The sequence below is a fragment of the Fusarium coffeatum genome, assembly GCF_003316985.1.
Source record: "Fusarium coffeatum strain FIESC_28 chromosome Unknown BRIP53273_contig_59, whole genome shotgun sequence".
Lineage (NCBI taxonomy): Eukaryota > Fungi > Ascomycota > Sordariomycetes > Hypocreales > Nectriaceae > Fusarium > Fusarium coffeatum.
In genome coordinates, this window is record NW_022157855.1 from 1 (window position 1) to 22,551 (window position 22,551).

The 22,551-nt window shown below is 49.0% G+C and overlaps 7 protein-coding genes across 7 annotated transcripts; 2 read left to right on the forward strand and 5 right to left on the reverse strand.

The window, feature by feature from the left end:
* Positions 1–1,642: 1,642 nt before the first annotated feature.
* On the forward strand, positions 1,643–2,040 carry FIESC28_02670 (uncharacterized protein; the record flags this gene model as incomplete). The annotated part of the gene is made up of 2 exons (XM_031156819.1): positions 1,643–1,971; positions 2,025–2,040. 2 exons carry the CDS (start codon positions 1,643–1,645, stop codon positions 2,038–2,040), a joined length of 345 nt encoding a protein of 114 aa, XP_031019065.1.
* Positions 2,041–2,537: 497 nt separating this feature from the next.
* On the reverse strand, positions 2,538–4,025 carry FIESC28_02671 (uncharacterized protein; the record flags this gene model as incomplete). Its single annotated transcript, XM_031156820.1, has 4 exons — positions 2,538–2,769; positions 2,836–3,203; positions 3,272–3,667; positions 3,738–4,025. The coding sequence occupies 4 exons, from the start codon at positions 4,023–4,025 to the stop codon at positions 2,538–2,540; spliced, it is 1,284 nt and encodes a 427-aa protein (XP_031019066.1).
* A 1,104-nt stretch (positions 4,026–5,129) lies between these two features.
* FIESC28_02672 (uncharacterized protein) lies at positions 5,130–8,627 on the reverse strand (the record flags this gene model as incomplete). The annotated part of the gene is made up of 1 exon (XM_031156821.1): positions 5,130–8,627. One exon carries the CDS (start codon positions 8,625–8,627, stop codon positions 5,130–5,132), a length of 3,498 nt encoding a protein of 1,165 aa, XP_031019067.1.
* Positions 8,628–9,896: 1,269 nt separating this feature from the next.
* On the reverse strand, positions 9,897–16,022 carry FIESC28_02673 (uncharacterized protein; the record flags this gene model as incomplete). The annotated part of the gene is made up of 2 exons (XM_031156822.1): positions 9,897–13,573; positions 13,628–16,022. The coding sequence occupies 2 exons, from the start codon at positions 16,020–16,022 to the stop codon at positions 9,897–9,899; spliced, it is 6,072 nt and encodes a 2,023-aa protein (XP_031019068.1).
* A 1,910-nt stretch (positions 16,023–17,932) lies between these two features.
* On the forward strand, positions 17,933–19,020 carry FIESC28_02674 (uncharacterized protein; the record flags this gene model as incomplete). Its single annotated transcript, XM_031156823.1, has 2 exons — positions 17,933–18,250; positions 18,307–19,020. 2 exons carry the CDS (start codon positions 17,933–17,935, stop codon positions 19,018–19,020), a joined length of 1,032 nt encoding a protein of 343 aa, XP_031019069.1.
* A 232-nt stretch (positions 19,021–19,252) lies between these two features.
* On the reverse strand, positions 19,253–20,542 carry FIESC28_02675 (uncharacterized protein; the record flags this gene model as incomplete). The annotated part of the gene is made up of 1 exon (XM_031156824.1): positions 19,253–20,542. One exon carries the CDS (start codon positions 20,540–20,542, stop codon positions 19,253–19,255), a length of 1,290 nt encoding a protein of 429 aa, XP_031019070.1.
* Positions 20,543–21,771: 1,229 nt separating this feature from the next.
* FIESC28_02676 (uncharacterized protein) lies at positions 21,772–22,503 on the reverse strand (the record flags this gene model as incomplete). The annotated part of the gene is made up of 1 exon (XM_031156825.1): positions 21,772–22,503. The coding sequence occupies one exon, from the start codon at positions 22,501–22,503 to the stop codon at positions 21,772–21,774; it is 732 nt and encodes a 243-aa protein (XP_031019071.1).
* Positions 22,504–22,551: the final 48 nt, after the last annotated feature.

Below are 22,551 nucleotides of genomic sequence, written 5' to 3' on the forward strand. Positions count from 1 at the left end.
AAAAAAAAAAAAAGGTTGAAAGTCTGAAAGTCTATTATCAATGCATTGCTGCGTTACCATTCGTGACTTAAAACGAACCACATCAAACCTGCATAGGCAGGGTATTATCCATGTAGCATCTCGCTTTTTGTCACCCCTCCCTCCTCTGTGCCATCTGGATCACTCGCTGAAGAATCCAGTCATGATAGCTTGGGCGACAGCCATTTCCTTGACTTCGGCCACTCTGTTCCCAGAGATCGCTACCAACAATCTACTAGCTAGAGCGTTGGGCATCATTTTCTCGTGTCTCATGCGCAAGGCGGTATCAGTCGATATGATATAAAGTCTCATGCTCAATATCCTTGGATATGCCAACGGCGCCTTATGCGATCAGGGCTAACGGAGGAGAGTTGAGGCATCACCCTTCTCAATAGGAGGCTTTGGCCGCGCTACGGGGAGCCCAACGGAGTCCGTTGTATGACGATACTGTGTTTTGGTAGGGCGACGGGTAAAGGTGGGTAGATACACTATCGCGGGATACCGCCCTTGGGGTGCAATAATAGCGACGGACAGATATACTGGTAGAGGAAGCGATCTAAAGCTATATACCAGATCAGTTTAGCGGTCGATATTCGATCCCGACAACGGTTGCGGTTGCTCTGGCCTTGGAGGAAAAAAGAATAACAGACAGCGAAAACGCTGATTGTCAGCAAGGTGCGAAGGGTAGTGGTGATGTCTGGGGACTCTTGAGCGTCTGATATACTATCTCAATACTTTAATCGATGGCCATGTTGCGTTAAGACGACTGTGAGAGCAGGAGGTAGGTATGTTATGTGACTGACTGGCTAAGGTAGCTGAGGCAGCCTTTACGCTCCAATGCTCAATACAGGCCAAAGGGGACTGGGTACAGCGATGACAATTAGCCAGTAAAGGGGGAAGGGGGGAAGTTGGGATGGAAGGTGACAGCAGCTGCGCTACAGAAGAGGGCGGCATCAAGGCAACATGTGTAAATACAGCCTCTGGCGTGATTAGAATAAGAGCATTGTGGCGATGCGGACACATCTGGCGCTGTCGGGCAGTCGGCTACTTCGGGATTACTCAGCAAACTCATCAAATAAATGGGAGTCAATAGACGGGCTTCTTCTCAATGAAGACCGGAGGTTGGATGTCGGTCTCGATTGACTATTAACTCCCGATGAGGAGCTCGGATAATTTTCCTATTAGCCATTGCCAGCAGGGTCGCAAAGAAACAATCAAGAAGCTTCTGATAACACTTGTCACAGATTTGCTGAGGGGAGTGGTGAGGGCGGGGAAGATAACCTTATTGATGCCATCGGACGAGTGATGTTATGGCGGGAGCAGTTCCCCTCATCTCTAAATTTATTGTCTTTCTCTCAGCGAATGTAAGTAGTTGAAGGCTCATCTCATGACGTGTTCTACTAATCCACGAGAATTATTAACTGACTGGATTGGGAGAACTCGAGATAATGACACTTACTGCTCTCAACAAACCTACACTTGGAACGTCATGATTCCGACGCTTGCGCAAGCTGCTTTTGTCCGGCTCTGGAATGACATTCGCGTTGAAGTATAAGAGTCCCTACCTGCCTATTCACTTCCCCCCTTTCTCTCCAACCAACACAACACAGACATGCCTATCAAAATGAATGACGACGAAAACCCGCTCAAGATCAGCCCACGTGCTACCACTGGCTTGACTCTATGGTACATCGGCTTCGGCGCCATCTTCTTCACCTTCTTCTGCATTGGGTGCCTCCTGCGAGCTATGGACTGCATCTCGACGGTCTGGCTCCTCGTCTTTCTCCTTCCGGCGGTTTTTTGCCTCCTTACCGCTAGTCTGATGGCCAATTGGATTCCAAACCTTTCCCCAAAGACCAGCAGTGAAGCGAAAGACGATGTACCAGCCAATGGAGTACCAGGAGATGCTGCGTCGCTCAATAGCCCCCCACCAACCTATAAGGCGGCCCCAAGGTTAGGCTCCTTGATACTCCCACAAACCTTTGCTAATTCATGTTGCTTATCAGTGACTCTGCTGTTTAAGAACAATAGGGACGAGCCGCTTTGATTGAGGTTGGGGTGGAAAAAGCAGGGGAAGGTTGCGAGCTGTAAAGAGCAGCGGACATAACACTTTGACGAATGGGTAAATGAATATCAGCCGGGAAAATGTACTTTTCGCGAAGATCTCTTGGTTCATCTGAATGTATGCTATGTTCTAGATAGGTCGGAGAACCCATAAGACAAAGCCTCATCTTCTGCATACCATGGCGAGAACTCCAATTCGTCCCCCCATCTGGTGAGGATCAATGGCCATCATGAAGCAAATTCACTCTGGTCACCCGGTTCGTATGAGACAGCGACTACTCTTGAACCCTTCTTATGTGTGATTGGCATGCCCCTACCATGTTCGTCGAACCCTACCATGTCCCAGGTATTATTGTAGAGGCTAGCGCATTCAAAGTTCCCTTAGGAGAACGGTTCTGATTCCACAATAAAACAATTTACAATTCTTACTCCCCGCCGAAGAACAGGTAAACTTTCTAGACGCCTGTAAGAACATAAAGCTCCCCGGTTGAGTCACTGGTCATGAACAGCCTTCCAGCCTTGTCGAATGCCAAGCCTGCAGGCCTAAAACATCCAGAAGGGCACTTGGAGTTGTCCGTGTTCCACATCAGCGGCACTTCTGCCCTTGAGTCGTCAGATGATGACACTGGTTGGCCATTGGCAAAGTCCACCTTGCTAACACGGTAGCCATCACCGGGGTTGCGGTTCCTGTAGTCAGGCTATTAGCCAGTGTTTATGCTGGAGGGGAGACCCACAGCTTTATGGTTCACTTACCAGCTTCCATGGATTGAGATATATGCCGCGCGACCATCACGAAACTTGACGTCCAATGGAGCAAGGTGAGAACCGAACGTAATTCGGGGCGCTTGCTTCTCCTGGCACTCTTCATCGGTGAATCCCAGATCTGTTTCTCCTTGTGGTGTAGCTGCCATCTGTTTGCCAACCTCTGCTCCACCTGGGTAGTCCTTGACGATTGAAGTATCGTAGATGGCAAAGCATCCGGGATATCCGTAGTTGGCACCATACTGGACGCTTGAGGTGTCATTGGGAAGGCCGTGGAAGTTGAGTTCCTCACCAGGATTGCTGTTGTGAATATCGACATCACCGCGGAAAAGATTGTCGACTGAGTTCTCAACGGACCACTGTTGACTGTATTAGCTCAAAGGCTCTGGCATCAAACCCAAACATCAGTCAAAGAGGTTCCACTCACAATGTTCCCTGTGGAAGGGTCTTCTGCCCAACCAACACTGTTACGAAGGCCCCAGCCGAATAGCGAAGCTTTACCATACTCCAAGGGTTCTTCCGTCGACAATAACTCATCGATCTCGAACACTCTGACCTGGCTGCGCACGACATTCTTGTCCACAGTTGCCGCGTCTAGGTTGCCATCGGATCCGCCGGCCACGAGCAGGAGATTGGGGTTACCGGCAAGAGGGATCGTCAAGGTGCGAGTTGAGTGTGTTGCAGATCCATCCATGCCAGTGATAACGGTCCGGCGCGAGCCGACGCTGCCCTTGGAGGCATCATAGTCATAAGCGTATACCTCGCTTGGACTAGAAACAAGAATGGTTTTGCCATCAGCGGTAAGCGCAATACCATGGTTCAGCTATAGTCATTTAAACCCATTAGTTATTTCCCGAACAAGACATGAGATTTGGGATTGATTCCAAACGTACACCTGCATCGGAGATCAAGGCGTCGTCAGAGTCGATGCAAACGTCAAGGTCTTTGCCGTCGTCGAGGACAACTCTCCTCACACCCTTATTACCAGATTCAGCAATTAGAAGATTGCCCTCAGTGTCGACAACTAGATGTCGAGGCCTCTGTAGACCCGTGCGGAGGAGCTTCTGCTCCACGCCATCAGCAGTAGCGATACTGGCCGTTGGTGTGAGATTGCATTGTGCAGAAGTGAGGCCAAGGAGAGTTGCTCCGGCCGCGAGAAGTACCTGTGCTAGGCGTGGCATTGTCACTCTTCGAAACAGGTGTCTGCATTTAAAAACAAGGTGTCGCACCGTGCTCAAGAAGGGCAAGTAGAAAGGTAATATGTATTTTGAAAGGGTTGATCATTGCCTTTATCGGTAAACATTGGCATTCCTCAACTCCCTGCCATGTGCGTCCTATAGCCATTTGAACAAGGGCTATCATTTGATGGATGATATCATAAAACAGGGAATGCACGATCGCATGCCCCACAGAGGTAATAATTGCAGAGCATATACAGCATAAGCTTAAATGCTGATGCTACTCGGGTGGTGGCTGCCGATACTTCCCTGCCTCCCGCTGGCTCTATGGCAATCTAGTACATGCAGAAAAATTCCATCCATTTGTCTTTACGCCTTGCCCTGGAAGTCCTCCATTTCTTGCCATGACTAACTGCTTGCTAAAACACGCTTATTTGACCACTTGCCCAATTAGGCAGAGTCGGTCACCGCTCCGATGGCTCAATCAAGAAGGTGCTAACCAAGCTCCGATGAACGGGTTCATGGCTGTACGACTTGCTTAGCCACCTTTATTGGCTATTGTCATTCCTTAGTTACATTATCTGATGCAAGGCTCTGATTTAAGTGGTGTTTATACATAGACGCACGGAGATTGTTAGTCCAAATCGTCTTGCAAGGGTCGGCACCCACCCCGTTGGCAAATGCATCAATTGAAATGGCTCTTGGAAATGCAGAGTAAAAGCCAACACACACACGTAGAAATCTTGTTAACCTTCTCGCTTCCATGGAATTTGTCTAACCTGGATCCTGACTACTACTTGCTATTATCTGGCATTGATTCAAGCTCTGGGCACAAGCGCTTGCGGAGTCACCCTGAGGCACAAGATAGCCCCCGAGAATCCGTTTACTAGGAAATACAGCCCTCTCCCTCTACTTTCCAGTCCATTTTCCAATATCGCTCTCACAAAAGAGCTCGAACGGATACACGATATACATGAATTCACTACATCTAACTTGACGCTTAGCGCAAGAATGCAATTCCCGTCATACAAGACGGTCTTGAGACTGCGATTGGTAGATGAAGCGTTATGAGGCCAAAGCCAGGCTGTTCGAAATAACCATCTCCCTCTATGTATGACAGCCAGGACAATCCCAACAGGATGGATCATCCCACACATGGGTGATTCCTTGCATCTGCCTAAAGGATCCAGTAGTCATAACTTGATAAGTGAAATAACAAGAACCACCAATAGAAGCAGATCCCATACAATCCTTCCTGGTCCGGCAGATAGCAGCGCATTTTGCGGCTGTATCCTGATTCACTTCCGGATACAAAGACGAGCTATACTGATAATAGTTGTTGTTCAACACTCCCGAGAAATCGCATACAGCGTTTGTGTTCTCTTTTCGTGTGCAAGAATCGCCAGCCTTGTAGTTGCAGGTTGGCCTCTTAGGCAGGGGATCGTTCCTTGGAATGCAGGTGGGGCATGTGTAACATGATCTATGACTCCACACAGCGTTCTTTGGGTCGAAGCCGGGTTCTTCATAGTTAGGATCAGGTTCCGCAAAGTCCGCTGCTGTAACCCTGGTGGATGTGAAGAGGCAATGGTTCTCGGAGCCGAAGAAGGCGGATGTCTCGCAGTTGGGGAGCGTGTCGCATATGGCGGCGCATCCTTCTGGATTCTCTTGGATGGGGTATTTAGAACGGGGTTCTGTCCAGCTTTCGCCAATGAAGACGCCTGCGGTGATACAGACAAATGGGTTGTTCTCGACACCGGAGTGGCTGATTTCACATTGCTGGCCACGGTTGTTGTAGCAAACGCCCGTTGGCTGGGAGGCTCTAGTCGTGGTGACAAAGCTGGATAATTCATGAGTAGTAGAAGGCATCTCAGGTGTAGATGCCTCAGTTGTAGTGGTCTCATGTGGGTCTGGATCGTCAAATCCACAGCCAGCGCATCTGAAGCACTTCAAGCTGTTCCAATCGGCAGACTGACTATCGCTCGCTTGGGTCACCTCGGTCACCACAGAGTTTGAATAGAAACATCGCATGGATGCAGGCTGATATCCGGCTGACTTACAGCCAGGCAGAGTCTTGCAGATAGCACCGCATTCGTTGACGTTTTCATAACGGAGCGTATCTCCAGGCATATCGGCAGGTAGAGTATAAATGTCACCACTGGCTGCTCCGTAGAGGCCGCAGCTCCAATTTTCCGCATGCCAAGTAAAATCGTCGACTCTATGGCATGTTGGAGAACAGGTCGACTGCGCAGACTCAGTAGATTCAGTCTTGGATGGGAGTTGCTTGGTGGTTGTGAATAGAACCGGTGCGGTAGTAGTGGGCTTATGGACCTGGGTAGAAATAATCTCCACGGGGGGTATATCTTCACCGCAGTCCATACTACACTCAAAGCACTTGTTGATATTGTACCAATCGACCATCTGACTATCCCTTCCATCGCGCACCTCCTCACGCGTGACAAGGGTGTTGGAGAAGAAACATCTGCTCGAGAGTTTCTGGAAGCCAACTGCCTTGCAACCTGGAAATTGTATCTTGCAAAACTCGGAGCATTGTTCGACATCTCGGGCGTAGAATTGCATATTAGGATTGTCGTCACTACCGAAGCCGTAGATGGCATCGGTCTTCGTAAATACGCCATTGAGGTTACAGCCGAAATCGTCGTAGTGTTGCTGGTAGTCTTCGATGAGGGTACAAGTGGCTGAGCAGCCTGTTAACTCGGCCAGCTCAGCTGTTGTGGTCTTGGAGGTTGGAGTATCGTTTGCCTGGCCCGCAACTATTGAAGTGCTGATTTCGTCCTCCTCGGGCTTGGTGGTTGTAAGGAAGGACGGTATCTTTGTCTCTTCGGGATCAGCAGATGTAGGAGCGTCAGACTCGATTGCTGTGGTTTCAATGACAGAAAGCGATCCTTCCATAGTGATTTCTCTGGAACTTCCAGAGGTCAATAGGGTCCCTTCAGCGTTGGTGAAGGTAGTCGCAGTTGTTTCGAGGGTGACGTCGGTCACAGCAGGCGACCTTTCTGCCGTGACTTCTATACCCTCTGTGGATGTTCGCAACTCTTCAGGATCAATAGATGTAGCAACGTGGGACTCAAAAGATGGGGTATCCGTTACGGAAGATGGTCCTTCCATCGTGGTTTCACCGGATCCATCAGAGGTTGGTCTGTTGGTTTCTTGACGATCAACAGATGTAGTAATGTAAAATGCCGGTGAGGCGGTATCCGTACTGGGAGGCGAACGCTCCGCTGTGATCTCGGCGAAACTACTGAGTTCCACAAGGTGAGGAGATGTGGTAGCGAATGTTTCAATGGCAGTGGTTTCAATGACTGGTGGCGATCCTTCCATTGTGACTTCCTTGGAACTGGTAGACGTTCGTTGATCCGAAGACGTTGTCGGCATGACCTTGGCGGTGTTCGAGCTTGGTGAACCACTGGTCCGTACTGACCGAGATGTGAAATCGACAGGAGTGGTAACATCAGGAACCGGGGCTGAGCCAAAGTCGAGCTGAACATTCTCAATTGTCTCCGGAGTGACCTTATCAGAGATAAAGATCGAGTCTACCAGAATAGAAGAACTGTCGGCACTACTGCACGTCAAGGAGACATCAAAGATCGGCGAACCATCCAAAGCTTCGACCTGCCCGAGGACCTTGACCCAAGAGCCAGCATCTCTAGAAGCAGCAGCAGACCAAAACTGACTGCCACCAAATCTCGCGGCCACAGTGCAGTCGCCGCCAGAGGTGAGATGGTAGAAGAACTGGATAGTGTTCTTCCTTCGAGGGACAGATCTGACGGTTTGATAGATACGAGCCATTCTGCCAAAGAGACTTCGCTTACTACCGGGATCTCCAGTGGCTGACAAGGCGGCGCATCCATCATCTTGACTATTGTCTCCTTTGTAGCAGCCGCCTGAGTGGAAGTCGGCGTTGCCTTCTGCGTTGAAGTTTGTAAGGCCGCTTGGGCTGTTAGGATCACGACTAGCGAATGAACCGCCCTCGATCGCATTGGTGATGATGGTGATTTCTTCTTCGGTTGCGGTTGTAGATTGAGCCAAGGTCAGGCTTGGGACGTCGGTGGATGGTAGGTAGGTTGTGACAGTGTTGCTATCGATAATAATGTGGCTGCTTGAAACCTCGGTCGCAGTTCCAGTGGAAAGCGTGGCTGCGAGATCGACGGTCGATTCATCGTTCTTTATGTCGGTAGAACTCTCCGCAAGAGCGGTGGTAGGAACTGATGATGTCAAGAATGCACTATTCGCTGTACTCTCTGTAGCGATCTCAGTAGAAACCGTGACTGAGTGACTTTCGGTGGTCGCTTGATCATTTTGTACCTTTGTCGATGTCTCCACCAGATTCGTGACAGTATTGCCGTCAACAACAGTAGACTGACGGCCTGGAACTTCTGTAACGGTCTCGATAGAAACCGTCGCGGAGCGACTTACGATGCTCGTTTGACCATTCTGTTCATTTATGGATGTCTGAATAAAATCGGCAGTCGGAACTGACGATGTCAAGAGTGCACTGCTCGCTGTGTTTCGACTGCTAGGCTTGCAAGGACCAGCAGCACCGAACTCAACAAGAGCCAGGGCCGCGAGAAGAATTTGAGGTCGCATCGCAACTGCAGTACTTGTTAGCAAGAGTGGACGTCAAACAAAAAAGAACAACAATGACTACGATTCGTCCCTTTTCTATATATTTACTCCTTAAATCTCTCTCGACTCAGCTGTCAGAGACTATCTTGGAAGTATTGGTTTAGGCTTGGCTTTTCAGCGCCCGTTTTGGTTAGCTGGATGTTAATATTGTTAACTACTGACCGCCACAGCAATTGTCTCCATCCAGGAACAGGTCTAGAACCCAAACCTAGAATCGGTCATTTCTAGTCTCCTCGGCCCTAAATCAGGAACGACCTAAGCGTCGCTTGTACCCACCTGCCTCAGTGCATATCATCAAGATCCAAAATTTGTCTTTCGTCCTTTCTACCACCTTTGTCTCATTCCTATAATTAGATCTAGTCCCCAACCGTTTCTTGGTCTGCATCATTCCATCATTAAAACTGCATTTCGATCGGTATTGTAGGTGTATATTGGCTATCTGTAATAGGTGACGACACTAGGGCCTCCCGCAACATCACCCGTGCTGCAACCACTAAGTCTTAAAACTGGGGCCATATTTGGGTTCTTGGCTGTGCAAGCGGCTCTACCTTCAGTAACCAGTTGGCACGCTGGTATTTGTGGAATTATCTCAGAATCATGCACTACCTTGAAAACAGATCGTCGGTCAATTCGGTATAATAAGGAGGGTCAGTTAGGCTCCTTCTTGCTGCCGACATTGTGTTAGAAGGGCAAGCTGTGACAGTTAGCGATGTGCAGCAGAGGGTAGGAACCGGGGTTAATTTACTGACTCTTGCTGTGTTGGGTTGAATGAAGGTTGAAGGAGGAAGAAGTTACCTTACGTATAGCTTGGCAGCTGTTTATGTTTATTATCGTTGGAGTTCAGTAGCTGATGCAACTTGCACACTTGACCTTACTGAGACTTGACCTACTAAAAGTTGCTATTGATGATACTTTAGAGAGAAAACTTATCCTAGCCTTGCTGTTCAGAGATACCCTTGTTCTTTATACCTTGAAAACAGACCTGAGAGGTGATAGTCCGCCATAGTGTAACAGCGCCAAAGGTCCCTGATGCTCACTACCATACAAGTCTCGTCAGAATTCTTCGAAGTACGGGGGGGCAGGCAGAGTTTTGAACAGGAAGGTAACCACACATTACAAGCGTCACACTCAACCGCAACCCGATCACGTCCACTTGAATCTAGTATGAAAAGATAGTTTGAACATTTATATTCAATCTCTTGTATACTCAAACGAGGCTACATCACTGTACTAATCTGCTTTGAAATGGGCGAGAATATCCTCCGCTCCCACTGCGGCTGCAATATCCAACGCTGTCTGACCGTTAATGTCCTCAGCGAGAGCATCCAATCCCTTCCCCATCAGGTACTCAAACGTCCGCAACCTCGTCCATTTCAAGTCCTCATCGCTAACACGCTTCGCGGCTACAATATGCATGAGAGATTGTCTCTCGTTGTTGAAAATAGTCCAGTCCACGCCCAATTCATAAAACAACGCCCAAAGAGCCTGTTCTTTCTCCAAAGTGATTGAATCTTCCATGTTAAAGTTCTGTCGCCTCAGAGCCCCCTCCATGTCGCGTACTTCTTCGCCCTGTGATGTTCGAACTCTGAGAGTACCCTCGCGGAGGTAACTAAAGACTGCCGTCTCACCTGCTTTGTTACGGACGTTGACGTCTAAACCTTTCGATACGAGGTGATTGATAACATGCACCTTTCGCTCATCTAGAATGACGTATTCTCCATTGACAGTGAGGGTCCATTCTTCTCTGAAAAGCAGATGAAGAGCAGTGTCTCCTGATGCATCCTTTGCATGGACGTCCGCTCCTCTGGAAATGAGCAGCTCAATCTCTTCCTTAGAGGCTCTCCGACTGATAGCGCAATGAAGCGGAGTTCTTCCATCTTTATCGACCTGGTGGATGAGCTCCGGAGCTGAAGTAACCAACATGTCAAAGAGTTGCAGTTGCATATGCGGATCGAAACCTTGGAGCTTGTGATCCGGAGATAGGTGAAGGATATTTCTGCCCGAGCCATCTCTGACACGTATGTCAGCACCTCTCTTTATGAGAACTTTTGTCGATTTCATATCGCCCGCTTTGTAAGCGACATGTAGTAACGGGACTCCAGCTGCATCCTGGAGATTGATGTCCAAGCGTGGGTGCTCAATAATTGCATGAACGTAGTGGTTTCTCTTCGCCCGAGGAAAATCGCCTGATGCCTCACATCTTGCGAGGACTCGGTGCGCTACACTTGTCTTCGAATAACGACCGTTTGGATCCGCGCCGTGCTGAAACAGGAGGTCGATTATTCGTAAGCAAACTGCGTCTTGATCATCACAACCCTTACTTGTGATTAACAGGTCGAGTGGGTAAAATCCAGTTTCGCCATGAGACTGTTCCGAGCCGACCTTCCGAGAGTTAGGATCCGCGCCAGAGGCTAACATCATCTCGATAGTCTTCACATCTTTGGCTAATATAGCAGAAGCCAGCGTTGAAGGGTCCAAGTCTGCACCATAGCGAAGAAGCAGTTGGAAGGCAGAGTCGTGACCAACAGCATGCGCAAGGCAGGATTTGCCTTTCTCATCAACACTTGATGGATTCGCTCCTGCTTGTAACAGCATCTCCGTAGCCAGAACCCTCCACGATGGTCGTTCCTGGTGTTCCAAACTCAAGCTCAAAGGTGTTGATCCTCCATTAATTCGAACCTCCAAGTCTACTCCTCTCTCCAGAATATATGGCAGGGCCTGCTCCGTCTGCCACCAGCGATGCTGACGATTTTCGACGAGGACATGCAGAGCGGTTGTTGAATGACCTGGACCCACCACGATCTTGTCTGCCTTGGCCCCTTTCTGCATCAGTAGCTTGATGACTTGTAGGTTCGGCTGTTTCGACATACAAGCAGCTGCTAAGAGTGACGACAAGTCCTGGCTTTCTTCTTTGACCCTTCCCTCTTCCATAGACTCAGTGTTCTTCTCGAGATCCGATGAGACTTCTGGTGTAAGCAATTCATCGAGGAGCGAGGCATATCCACCGATAGAAAGCTCCAATAGGACTTTGTAGAAGTATGCGCTCTTAGGTTTTGGGGAGTAGTCTTGGATGTATGAAGGAATGGCGTCGTAGAGTCTCTCTGCAATCATGAATTCTACTTGACTGGAGAAGTCGTGGTTAGCATGGCGCGTTGTCAATGTACTGTCCAGAAGCTTTGCCCTTCGTTGTAAACAAGCTTGTACTTCTGGCGGGGATGGTGGTGGCGCTAGAAGGCCTAGGGACATTCTAGCCCGTAGCAGAGACTCTACTGTGTAGTCGTGTTGTCTGTTGGCAGCTGCAATAATGGCATGGTCGATCCCTTGCCAGTTCGATGAGGTTGCGGTATTGATAAAGAGGTTGAGAATATCGTCAATTCGATCTTTGTGATACGATTGTCGGCGCCTCTCTGACCAATGTCTAGCAGGTCTCGCCGTTCCATCAATGTGCACAGCACCGGCACCAGGGTGATCAGTGCCGTTGCGCCAATTCTTGAGCTCCTCCTCAAACTCAACCAAACCCTGCAAAGCTGAGTTCTCGTATGTCTCCAGTACAGGCACAGCTCCAGCTTTGATGAGGAGTTCAACTGATTGGTAGCGACCAGAGGCACAAGCATAATACAACGGGCCCCGACCTCGTTCATCCTTGGCGTTGACTGCTGCGACTAGTTGCTCTGTGTTTCTCTTGGCTTTGAACCAGTCGATAATTACACCTATGACATTACCCTGCCGTCCTCGCGAGGCAAGATGGAAGACATTGAGTCCTTCCCGCGTAGCAAGTGTTGCATCAGCTCCAGCGTCAAGAAGCCTTTCTGTGAGATCCGTGGAAAAGGTTGACAGGGTATGGAGCGGTACTATACCGTCATCATCCGGCTCGTTTATACCATCATGGTTTTGTTGCACAATGTACTGGAACAGAGTTGGATTTCCCTTGGAGGGATCAGGGTACCAGTCTCTGAGAGCCTCCTGGTCATGCTCGCACATAACATGTAAAGGTGTTTTCCCTCGGTTGTTACGTTGTTTCGGATCCACGCCCAGGGTTGTAATGGTATGAAATACCTTCGGCCACACCAATCTGTTACCGCTAAATGATCTAGCAGCCTCGTGCCAGAGGGTGTTACCTTCACGGTCGGTTTGCATGGGATCAGCACCCTTCTCAACCAGGAGCTTCAGCATCTCATCATCCGGACCTATATCGGAACGGATGTGTTTTAAGAAGACATGTAGCAGTGTTCGGCCTCGAATGTCGGTAACGTTGAAATGTGCACCTTCCTGGACCATAAGATCCACAAATTCATGCTTGATGATGTTCCCGGATAGGCTGACAGCGTTGAAGAGGAACGTATAGCCATTCTCATCTGCCGCATTCACATCCACGGCCGGCAGCGCAAGAAGAGGCTTGAAACTGTCAATTCCGGCCCATATGTAGTCGCGGTAGTTCACCGTATGTAGCGCTGTTTGCCCTCGGTTATTGCGGAGGTTGATGTCCACCCCGGCCTGCACTAACCGCTCCAAGAGGCGAGTTGCATCTGGCTTGTGCTCCACACCTATCTTCATAAGATAGTGCAAAGGTCCATTTCCATCACTATCACTGATCCTAGGATCGACTCCCAGATCAAGAAGATTCAGCGCCATCTCGAGCTTTGACCGATCATCTGTGGGGGTCATTCTATAGTCTTCCTTATACAATGTTTGTAGTAGAACAGTCCTCCCGTTGTGCCTCCTGGTGTTAATATCTGTCTTGGCTAGAAGCACCTCTGCCACATCAACACTGTACGCGACGTGAAGAGGCGTTAGTCCATTATTGTCCAGGGCAAACGGATCCGCGCCAGCGTCAAGAAGAAGCTTGGCAGCCAGAGGAGTCATGGCTCGATGAAGAGGTGTCATTCCTTCGTCATCAACTTGCGTCACTGTTATGTTGTTAGCCTCTCACATTCGAAGCGACATAGACGGGTTGTACCTACCATTAGCCCCAGCAGCGAAGACTAATGCAAAACATGCATCTAGCCTGTCTTCTGGAATCTCTCGCCGGACACCCCCATATTTCGCCGGCGCTGCCAACCCATGAAGAACATTCGCTCCTCCTTCCGTCGTTATGCCGATCGGGTTAATCCGAATCTGATCACGAGGGAAATTAGGATCCGCACCAGCATCCAGAAGCAACTTTACTGCATCTGGAACGAGGTGTATACAGGCAGTGAACAGCAGTGTATCGCCGAAGATGGGGCTGTTGAGGTCCATTATTCCAAGGTTCACAATCATCCTCATGACCTCTGGACGTTTGGAATTTGTCAGAACCCTTAGGAAAGCATACCTGGCCGCTTTCTCTGACTTTATATGTGCCAGAAACAACCCGACCACTTGTTCGTCACCGTAGCTGAAGGCTGACTCAATTGGCGGGTTTGAAGCTAGGAGTTGAACATCCTCATCGTCGATTATATGATTCTTTCCTTCAAAAGTCACATCCAGGGGATTTTCGTCACTGTTCCTTTCTCTCTGCCAAGGATCGGCACCGACGTCCAGAAGGTACTTGACTATTGCATAAGAAATGCTTTCGACTCTAAGTGCTTCATGGAGAGCTGTAAAACCTCGGGTGTTATAGTGACTTATGCTCACACCCTTGCTGATAAGGAGACGGACCATGTCCAGGTTCCCCCTGATAATGGCTTTGTGTAATGGGGGGTGCAGTCTGCTACTTCCAATGTCTCCTGCCGTTTTCATGTTAATGCGGTCCGCAAGATACCTGGCAAAGCTGCTCAGATCCAGATGGAGTGCAATCAGTAGTGCTTTGCCTTCCTCCTGGTTTACAAAACTTGACAGCTCTTCCCAAAATAGTTTGTCATCACTAGCCTCTGATCTTAGCAACAGCGCTAACTTTTTCGAGTTTTGTGGCGTCATTAGAAGCGAGAAGATAGCTTCATTGGCCTCATCTTGAGGAAACCCTTGTGCAGAGGACTTTGCTATATGCACGTGCCAGTTGGTTGCCGCATAAGACATGAACGGGGATATTTGAGGGTTCTTCCACTGTTTTTGCCTATCATACTCCGGAGTATCGAGACATCCCGCCTGTAGATATGACAAACATAAGAGTGCGACAACATTGTGCGTATGTGCTGGCTCAAATACCGGGATGTCCTTGTCGGATGGCGATCGATTCAGCCCAAGAAGATACTCTGTCAAAGAGTGATGGACCACGCGAACAGTTTCATCTGGAAGTACTTCTAAAAGTGGACCGCAGGACGTTCGAACGATGTTTTTCATAGTTGCAATGTCTTGAGTATACTCTGGTCTGATCACTTTGATGCCGTCAGATATCTCGAGGAGACGCAACGGTCGACTGGCGTGCGTGACGAGTTGCAAAACTAAGATGTTTAATCCTTCTGGAAGCCCTGTACGATCCATATGCTCCCGTATGAGGTTACCGTACATCATAGATAGATTGAGAAGTGATTTATCGATAACATCCAACATTTGTTGATGGCTTGCAATCTCCTGTTCACATAAAGTATCCATGGCTAATTTGGCATACAGGAAAACGCCATCAGCCTTCTCCAGGACTTTGGACACGATAGCTTCGTGATTGCCTAATGTTGGAAAGACTCCATCGACCCTGTGACGGAGGTACTTGAGGATATCCGGGCTGACTTGGTCGTTGTTGAGACGAATGTCAAGAACTTTGATGTTTCTCACTGTCCTCTCGATTAAGGGGATGGGACGGCTTGTGATGATGAGTTTGACTCTGCCTGAATTGCTGTTGCCCAGCTGGTCAAGCAAATGCAAAAAGTCCTGGAAGACGTCTTGGTCCATCTCATCCAGGGCGTCCACCACAAAGTAGGCCCTGGGGATGCTCCTTAAGGCGAGTTTAAGGAGGTGCCAGAGGTCTGTTACTGTAAGTCGATCGACAGAGGCTACATCCTTATGCTCCAAAGCCAGGTTCTTCAACTCAAGCTGCAGTGCAGGGCTAGATGGTAGGGATTGAGCGATCCAATCACGGAGGGCAGACTCAGGACGGTGATTGGACTCGATACTATGGCGGAAAAAGAAGTGAAACACTGGGTACTTCCCAAGAGTGAGGTGACGAACCAACTTTGCTGCGAGCACTGATTTACCTGCACCGGGCACACCTCGAATCCACAGTATGCCATGCTCGCTACCATCGTGCCACTGTTGAAAGACAGGCGAGTCAAACAGCCACTGGCCGGTACCCTCGAGATGTGAGCTAGCATGCTTTTCAAGCTCACTTCCATCACCCTCATACTTGGTAGGTTTAATCCAAGTGTGGAGACGCTCCAGGGTAGCAGCGTCTTGACGCGGAACAGTAGACGCGCTAAAGCTCGGGATAGGTGATTGGTCGACCATAGCGATGTCATATAGCGGCACGTCTGATTGGTCGCGCAGCACTGCTTGCTGAGCCTTTATCTGCGTCAGAAAAAGCAGGGTTATAAAATAATAAAAAAGAGCCATGTTTAGCATATTGGTGTTTCCTATTGTTGATGATACAAAGGACCAGTCACTCGGAATGTTGCTGTTTGTTATAGTCCTGCTCCGCCACAGAGCAGCATTGAGTGGACTATCAAATCAGGAAACAGCCGATCTCCGAGCCACCAAGTGCCTTGGCGCTTTGGGATTGATTGGCCCTAAGAGTATCTCACGACATAGCTTATGATGAAATCTGACAATCTGGACAACTTTAGTAACGACAAACAAGTTGGTACATAGTAAGGATCAAATCCCTGTCGTAGCAAGCACTTGTCATTGATCCCCCGCTTGTTTCCTGGTAGTTGTTACCAGAAACGTAGTATACTCAAGAATGTGTTTTGCTAATCAAAGCAAAGTCGAGGCTCGAATGGAAATATCATCTGTTGTCAATAGACCACGAAGAGAAATTTCAAATCTTGTTCTAGTGATACGACAATCACTTGAACGACCTAATAATCGGGGTTTTACATCGAGAGGAAAGTCTATTCTACGTATCTTCGTTCAAGGCTTTAATGCCCTGGGTAAAGAAAGCTATCTGGATTTTGACTTTATAGGGCAGTCTGAATCAAACGGAGGTGTTACGTAGTCACAAAAACGGCCACTGATGCCAATTACAGGTGGTCATTACAAAAAAACTTGCTTTAAACTCGCGTAAGGTGTCTAGATTACCTTATCTCTTTACCCCAACTTGCTACATGTTCCGATGTCGAGTAATTTCTCGGTCAGTCTGCGAATCTTGATATTTGATAAAAAGTATAGGGTAGGAGATAACGTGGCGCTTGGATTATCGGATCTGCGGGCCAGTCCACCGTTTTTATGAAACACGTCTGGTCAATGTGCTCGGCGATCTCGTTATCAAGCTGAAAGGTCCGAAAGCTCCTGTATCCCCACCAGTCACCATTTTCCCGCAATTGATCCGAAAGCGGGTTAGTGACTTGGATATTCCACCAACACTTCTCTGCCCACGGAAGATAATAGCAGCTCTTAATCCTACCGTAAGCTGGGTTCTGCAGTAAGTGCACCGTTCGTGCAGTATATAAGCGACTACGATCATATACCGTAAATGATCCTTGTTTGCGATTGCAGTGGAGCTGCTTGCTTAATGCTGGTCAAGGAGAGCACCTCTATTACCCTGTCCACATACCTTGGTTGGACACAGATGCTGGAATGAGCTTTTCGCCGAGGTGACGGCTCAATGTAATCAGGCTAACGAATTTAAAGATGTTATTCCGCTGTCAGTCGTTGTTTTTTCGGTTGCAAATATTTGTCGTATCATGCTTGTTCTACAGTTTGTTTCCAGACCCCTGTTCTGACTCCTGGTCTCTGATCCTTAAATTAAACCCGCCTCGCTTAAAGAAAAGAAGTCCAAGACAAGGGAGAGCTTCAAAGCCAAGAATTCGGCACAACATCCCTGCACCGTCCTGGCGTTCTCCGTCAAATATGGAGCATGCGCCTTCTTCTTCGTCATTTTATAGGCCGTCTGTCCACTCCTGCGCCCGGCAACTACCGTGCATGTTTGCATTAAACAAAGATGTCTGTTTCAGGTTACGCCTAATTGTAACCACATATATCCGCTAAAGGAGAGCGGAGGATTTACACATTCCCGGATTCATTCAATTGGTGCAGAGATTTATATCCGAAATCCTGGATGAAGATCAGCGGTATGGGATGTCGGAGCCTAAAGCTTGATTCTTCCGTAGAGTATAAGACTCTGGGCATACCCAGCGAAAGATTTAGAAGATCACCGACAGACCACCACCAAACAAACTACCACGACAAAACCATCCATCATGCTCGACTCCTTCTCACCACGCAAGGTGTTGACTACACTTGTCCTGGGCGCTGGTCTGGTTGCAGCCCAGTTCCCGCCTCAGGGCCAGCCTCAGTTCCCACCTCAGGGTCAGCCTCAGGGTCAGCCTCAAGGACAGTTTCAAGGACAGCCCCAAGGACAACCTCAAGGACAACCCCAAGGTCCACCTCAAGGTGCCCCTCAGAGCCAGGCTGGGCTCCAGACCATCACCGACTTTGGAGAAGTCTACAACACCCAGTTGAAGTTGCAGGCCTACATCCCTAGTAACCTCCCTGCCAGCCCATCAATCATCCTCGCTGTAAGTACCATACCATGACATCCTTACTGCAAATTTAGACCTGACCGTATATCTAGCTTCACATGTGCGGTGGAACCGGAGAACAGTACTTCCAGCAAACCAATTACAAATCCATGGCCGACCAAAAGGGTGTTGTCGTCCTGTACCCATCTTCCCCCAAGGACGATAACTGCTGGGACGTCGCTAGCAAGCAGACCCTTACCCACGACGGCCAGGGTGATAGTCAGGCTCTCATCAACATGGTTAACTGGGCCATCAAACAGTTCAACGCCGACCCCAAGAAGGTCTTCGTCACCGGTTCTAGCTCTGGATGTATGATGACCAATGTCATGGCGGCAACCTATCCTGACCGCTTTGCTGCTGCTACCTGTTACTCAGGTGTCGCTGCTGGCTGCATGGCTGGCGCACCTGGATCTAGCCCCAGCAGTTCCGGTCGCGTCTGCTCTGATGGAAAGGTCAGAAAGTCCGGCGAGGAGTGGGCTGCGCAGGTTCGTGCCATGTACCCAGGATACAAGGGCGCGTACCCCAAGTTCAAGACCTTCCATGGCACCGCCGACTACTTTGTCTTCTACCAGAACTTCCTCGAACAGGTTAAGGAGTGGTCAGCTATCCATGGTGTCCAGTCTACCGGCAAGGAGACAGACGCCCAGGGCTACACCACCGAGACCTTTGGAGATGGAAGCAAGTTTGTGTCTGTATCTGCCGCGGGTGTCGGACACACTGTCCCTGTTCACCCTGACCTTGACTTCCAGTGGTTCGGTCTTAACTAGATGAGACTTGATATTTCAGTATATATGGGGCTCGTACATATGGAAGACGGCGCTCTACGTCACCTTATCTTACCGCGGGAGATACCTTCTCTCGAAGCGGTCTTTTTGTAGATATTTACAATTTCTTCCTTTAACACACATAAATTTATCGTTTTGTCACACCATTATTTCTTCATTGTCAATTACAGTGCAGATTATAATTGAATGTAAATAACTAAACAGTTGATGTGACTTATTTCTTTGGAGCCCTAGCCAGAACAGTACCATATCGAGAGTAAGTGTCATCTGGCGAAGCAACAAAATCATCCACCGTCAAACCGGCCTTGGGTTGGAAGACGCAGATAACATCCGAGCCTCCGAACTGAAAGTAGGAAATCTCATCTCCCTTCTTCAACTCATCTCCTACCCGAGCGGTCATCTTCACGGAAGAAACCTGAGCCATGCCGATAGGTAGCACCGCCACGAGACCCAGCACAGGATTGTCAATAACACAGAGACCACGTGTCTGCAGGAACTGGTATCCCGGGGAGTCTGGGGCATCTGTACCACACATCTTGCGAACGCGCTCACACTTCGCATTAACCTCAAGATATGCTGCACCTTGGATGCTCTTAACCTCGACTACTTTACCCGAGACAGGGGCATGTTGGCGATGGTAGTTGAAGGTGTTGAGGAAGGCATGCATCCATACACCGCCATGGAAGTCTTTGGCATATTGACTGCCTTGAAGAAGAGACGAGATTGTCCACTCCAAACCTTTGATCATAACGATTCCATCAGACTCAATGTTGATAATGCTGTCTTTGGGGATCGATCTGTCAAAGGTACAGTCGGCTGGGTATACGATGACATGGTCGTCTTCTGGATCGGCGATGGGTCGCATACCAGGCTTGAGCTTGCGAGCAAAGAACTCATTGAAGGTGCGGAACCCCCCAGCAGGAACTTCAGCTTCATGGTAGGCGTACGGGGGCGATTTCTTGAAGCTTTCCAGCGATTTCTCCGTAATTGAAGCGGGCGTGTCCATGAAAAGCCCGATAAGCTGTGCATAGATAACTATCCATGAGGAGAGCCAGGTAAGAGGCATTCCCGCCTGGCTGGGATGGATCTGAGTCTGAAGCTTGGCCAAAGGCTTCTGATCGAGAATGAAGTAAAACATAGTGATAATATCATAGATATCCTTCGCTTTGTATGTCTCTTCAGGCGTCCACTTGAGAAGATCGTTTGCAAAGTCCAGGAAGGAAAATGCGTCAGTGATGTGGAGCTTGTCCATGAATTCAGGAATCTTTGTCCGCGCTTCTTTCACTGCGTCGCCAAGTGCACCAGGGTTCAAGGCCTCCAGCCAACCCGTCAGGATACTGATGTGAGGGTGGAATATGACAGGTAGAGGGCCATCTCCGGCGATTGGGAAGGGAGTGAGGCCAATGAGGCTCTTTGAGTTCTCATCGGGAGGAGTTCTGGCGGGGGTGGGAGGCGGCTGGAAGCCAATCTCAGTATCTGGGGCAGTAGGAAGACCGGAAGGCATGGTAGTTAGTGTCTTTTTGTATGTTGGAGAAGGGTAATGGGTAGATGGTAGACATCGATCAATTAAGGCGAAAACTCGAGAGTCTTTATAGACGACAGCAGATGTTCGGCATCCTTGAGCCGGTATCTTGAGAACACATAACTACCGCTACTAAATCTTTCCGGTCCTTGTTCGATCCCATTACCGCTTCTAAGCTTGTCCACGTAAGTACTGATGTCGCCTGGTAGCTTCATAGCGGCACATTCTTCCTTGTCTGAGAACCCCGCGTCAATGTCTTAAAACTCCTGCCGAGACATTGATAGCGGTGAAGCCGATCGGCAGCGGACATTGAATGAAGATGCGCAGTCTCTGATTATGTACAGATCACAAATATCCCGCACCGATGTAGTTTCAACGTGTTAGCTACTAGAAATGCAACCATTAGTGGCTTGGACAGAGCCAGGAGGCTTTACTTCTGCACTTCCGTATCGTGGCCTATGACGTTTGGATGTGTTGATAGAGTACGTACTTAAGTGCCAAGCTCGATGACTTCTGAAAAGAATTCTTACTACAGGCAGCTACTGCAAGTATAGAACAGGTTGCCAATCCCTTTGGTTTAAGTCCACTTTTCTCTCCTCTCGAAAACTGTACAAGCCTACGAATCATCCAAACAACTGCCTTTTCCAGAGTCCCATACATAGTGCATACATAGTGCATGCGGTCATTTTGAGGCCCGCGGTGAGAGGGTATGTTAAAGTGGGCCTTGAGTGTTAGTTCTCTCTCCAGTAGCTGGAATGTCGCCAGTGTTACGCGTTGGGACGGCCCGCTTTATGCATGTTTCAGCCGCATTCGCATGTCTCAGCTGTTGTCTAACTGATCTTCTACCGTTTTGGCCTTTCAGCTCGCCACTTTCAGTACAGTTCCCACACACTTCTGGTGACTTGGGCGGAGTAGAGACTTGGATCTGAACTTGGTCTAGTCACCAATCGAAGAGGCACCAGCCAAAGAGAGGATCTCCGAGCATCCACTACAATCGAGCTTGAGACCCTAACGACATGTCTCCTGCCACTTTCAACACCCGAAATAGATATCATGCACCCAGACAAGCTCATAAGAGCAAGTAGGGGAATATCAAGACCAGAAAAATACAATTCAAAAACTACATTGAAAATGACGTATGATAACTCCATTTCCTTGTTTAGCCATTCTAATGCCCAGAATTCAAATCCCAAGGCAAGACCATCCTTTGTTCACTCACGCATCACTTCCGGACTTCCCCAGAGATTCTGAATCCCTTCGTTCTCATCCACCCATCCCATCTCCTCGATCATTGCATCTGGGTCAAAACACATAAACCATAGTGGCCACAGGTACTCGGCAATGCTGACGCGTAACCACCAGCGCCGACCGTCGCGCATCGTTTCGTTTGTTACAATCTTTACCCAGCGTAACAGCTTCTGCCGATCCAACTTGAGAGGTGTTCGTGGGTCATCAGGCATGGCCAGAATATTATCGATGCTCTCTTGATCTAACATCAAGCAGAAGCGAAATCTACCGTGTGGGAAGTGGAAGCGCTGATTGGCGTAGTCAACGGGTGTGCGGTTCGCTTTGATCCATTTATCAAATATATGGCCAACTTCATCCACGGACGCATTGGACAGAGTTTTCTCATCCTCAATTACTTCGCTGTAGTAGCGACTCCAGAGGTCTTGGTTTGGTAACGGATCGTAAGGATCATTGATGCGAGGTGGCATAGACTCATTGTCGGTAAAATGCTTTGCGTAACGGCTCAGGCGATCAAGAGCTGTAGCGACAGCTTCATCGGAGTCCGGTGTGTAGACAGTGCGGAAAATCGTGAATCCCCAACAATAAGGGTAATTGTGACTGTGGTCGTTGTCGGCGAGGTTCCGCAGTGCATGGCGAGACAAGCGTCGGGGCTCCTGGTCTCTAGGGAAGCGAGCCTCAGGATTGGCGATAGCCATGTCGACGGGTGGGAAGCTCGGCATCTTCACACGGCTGCGGATCTCGTA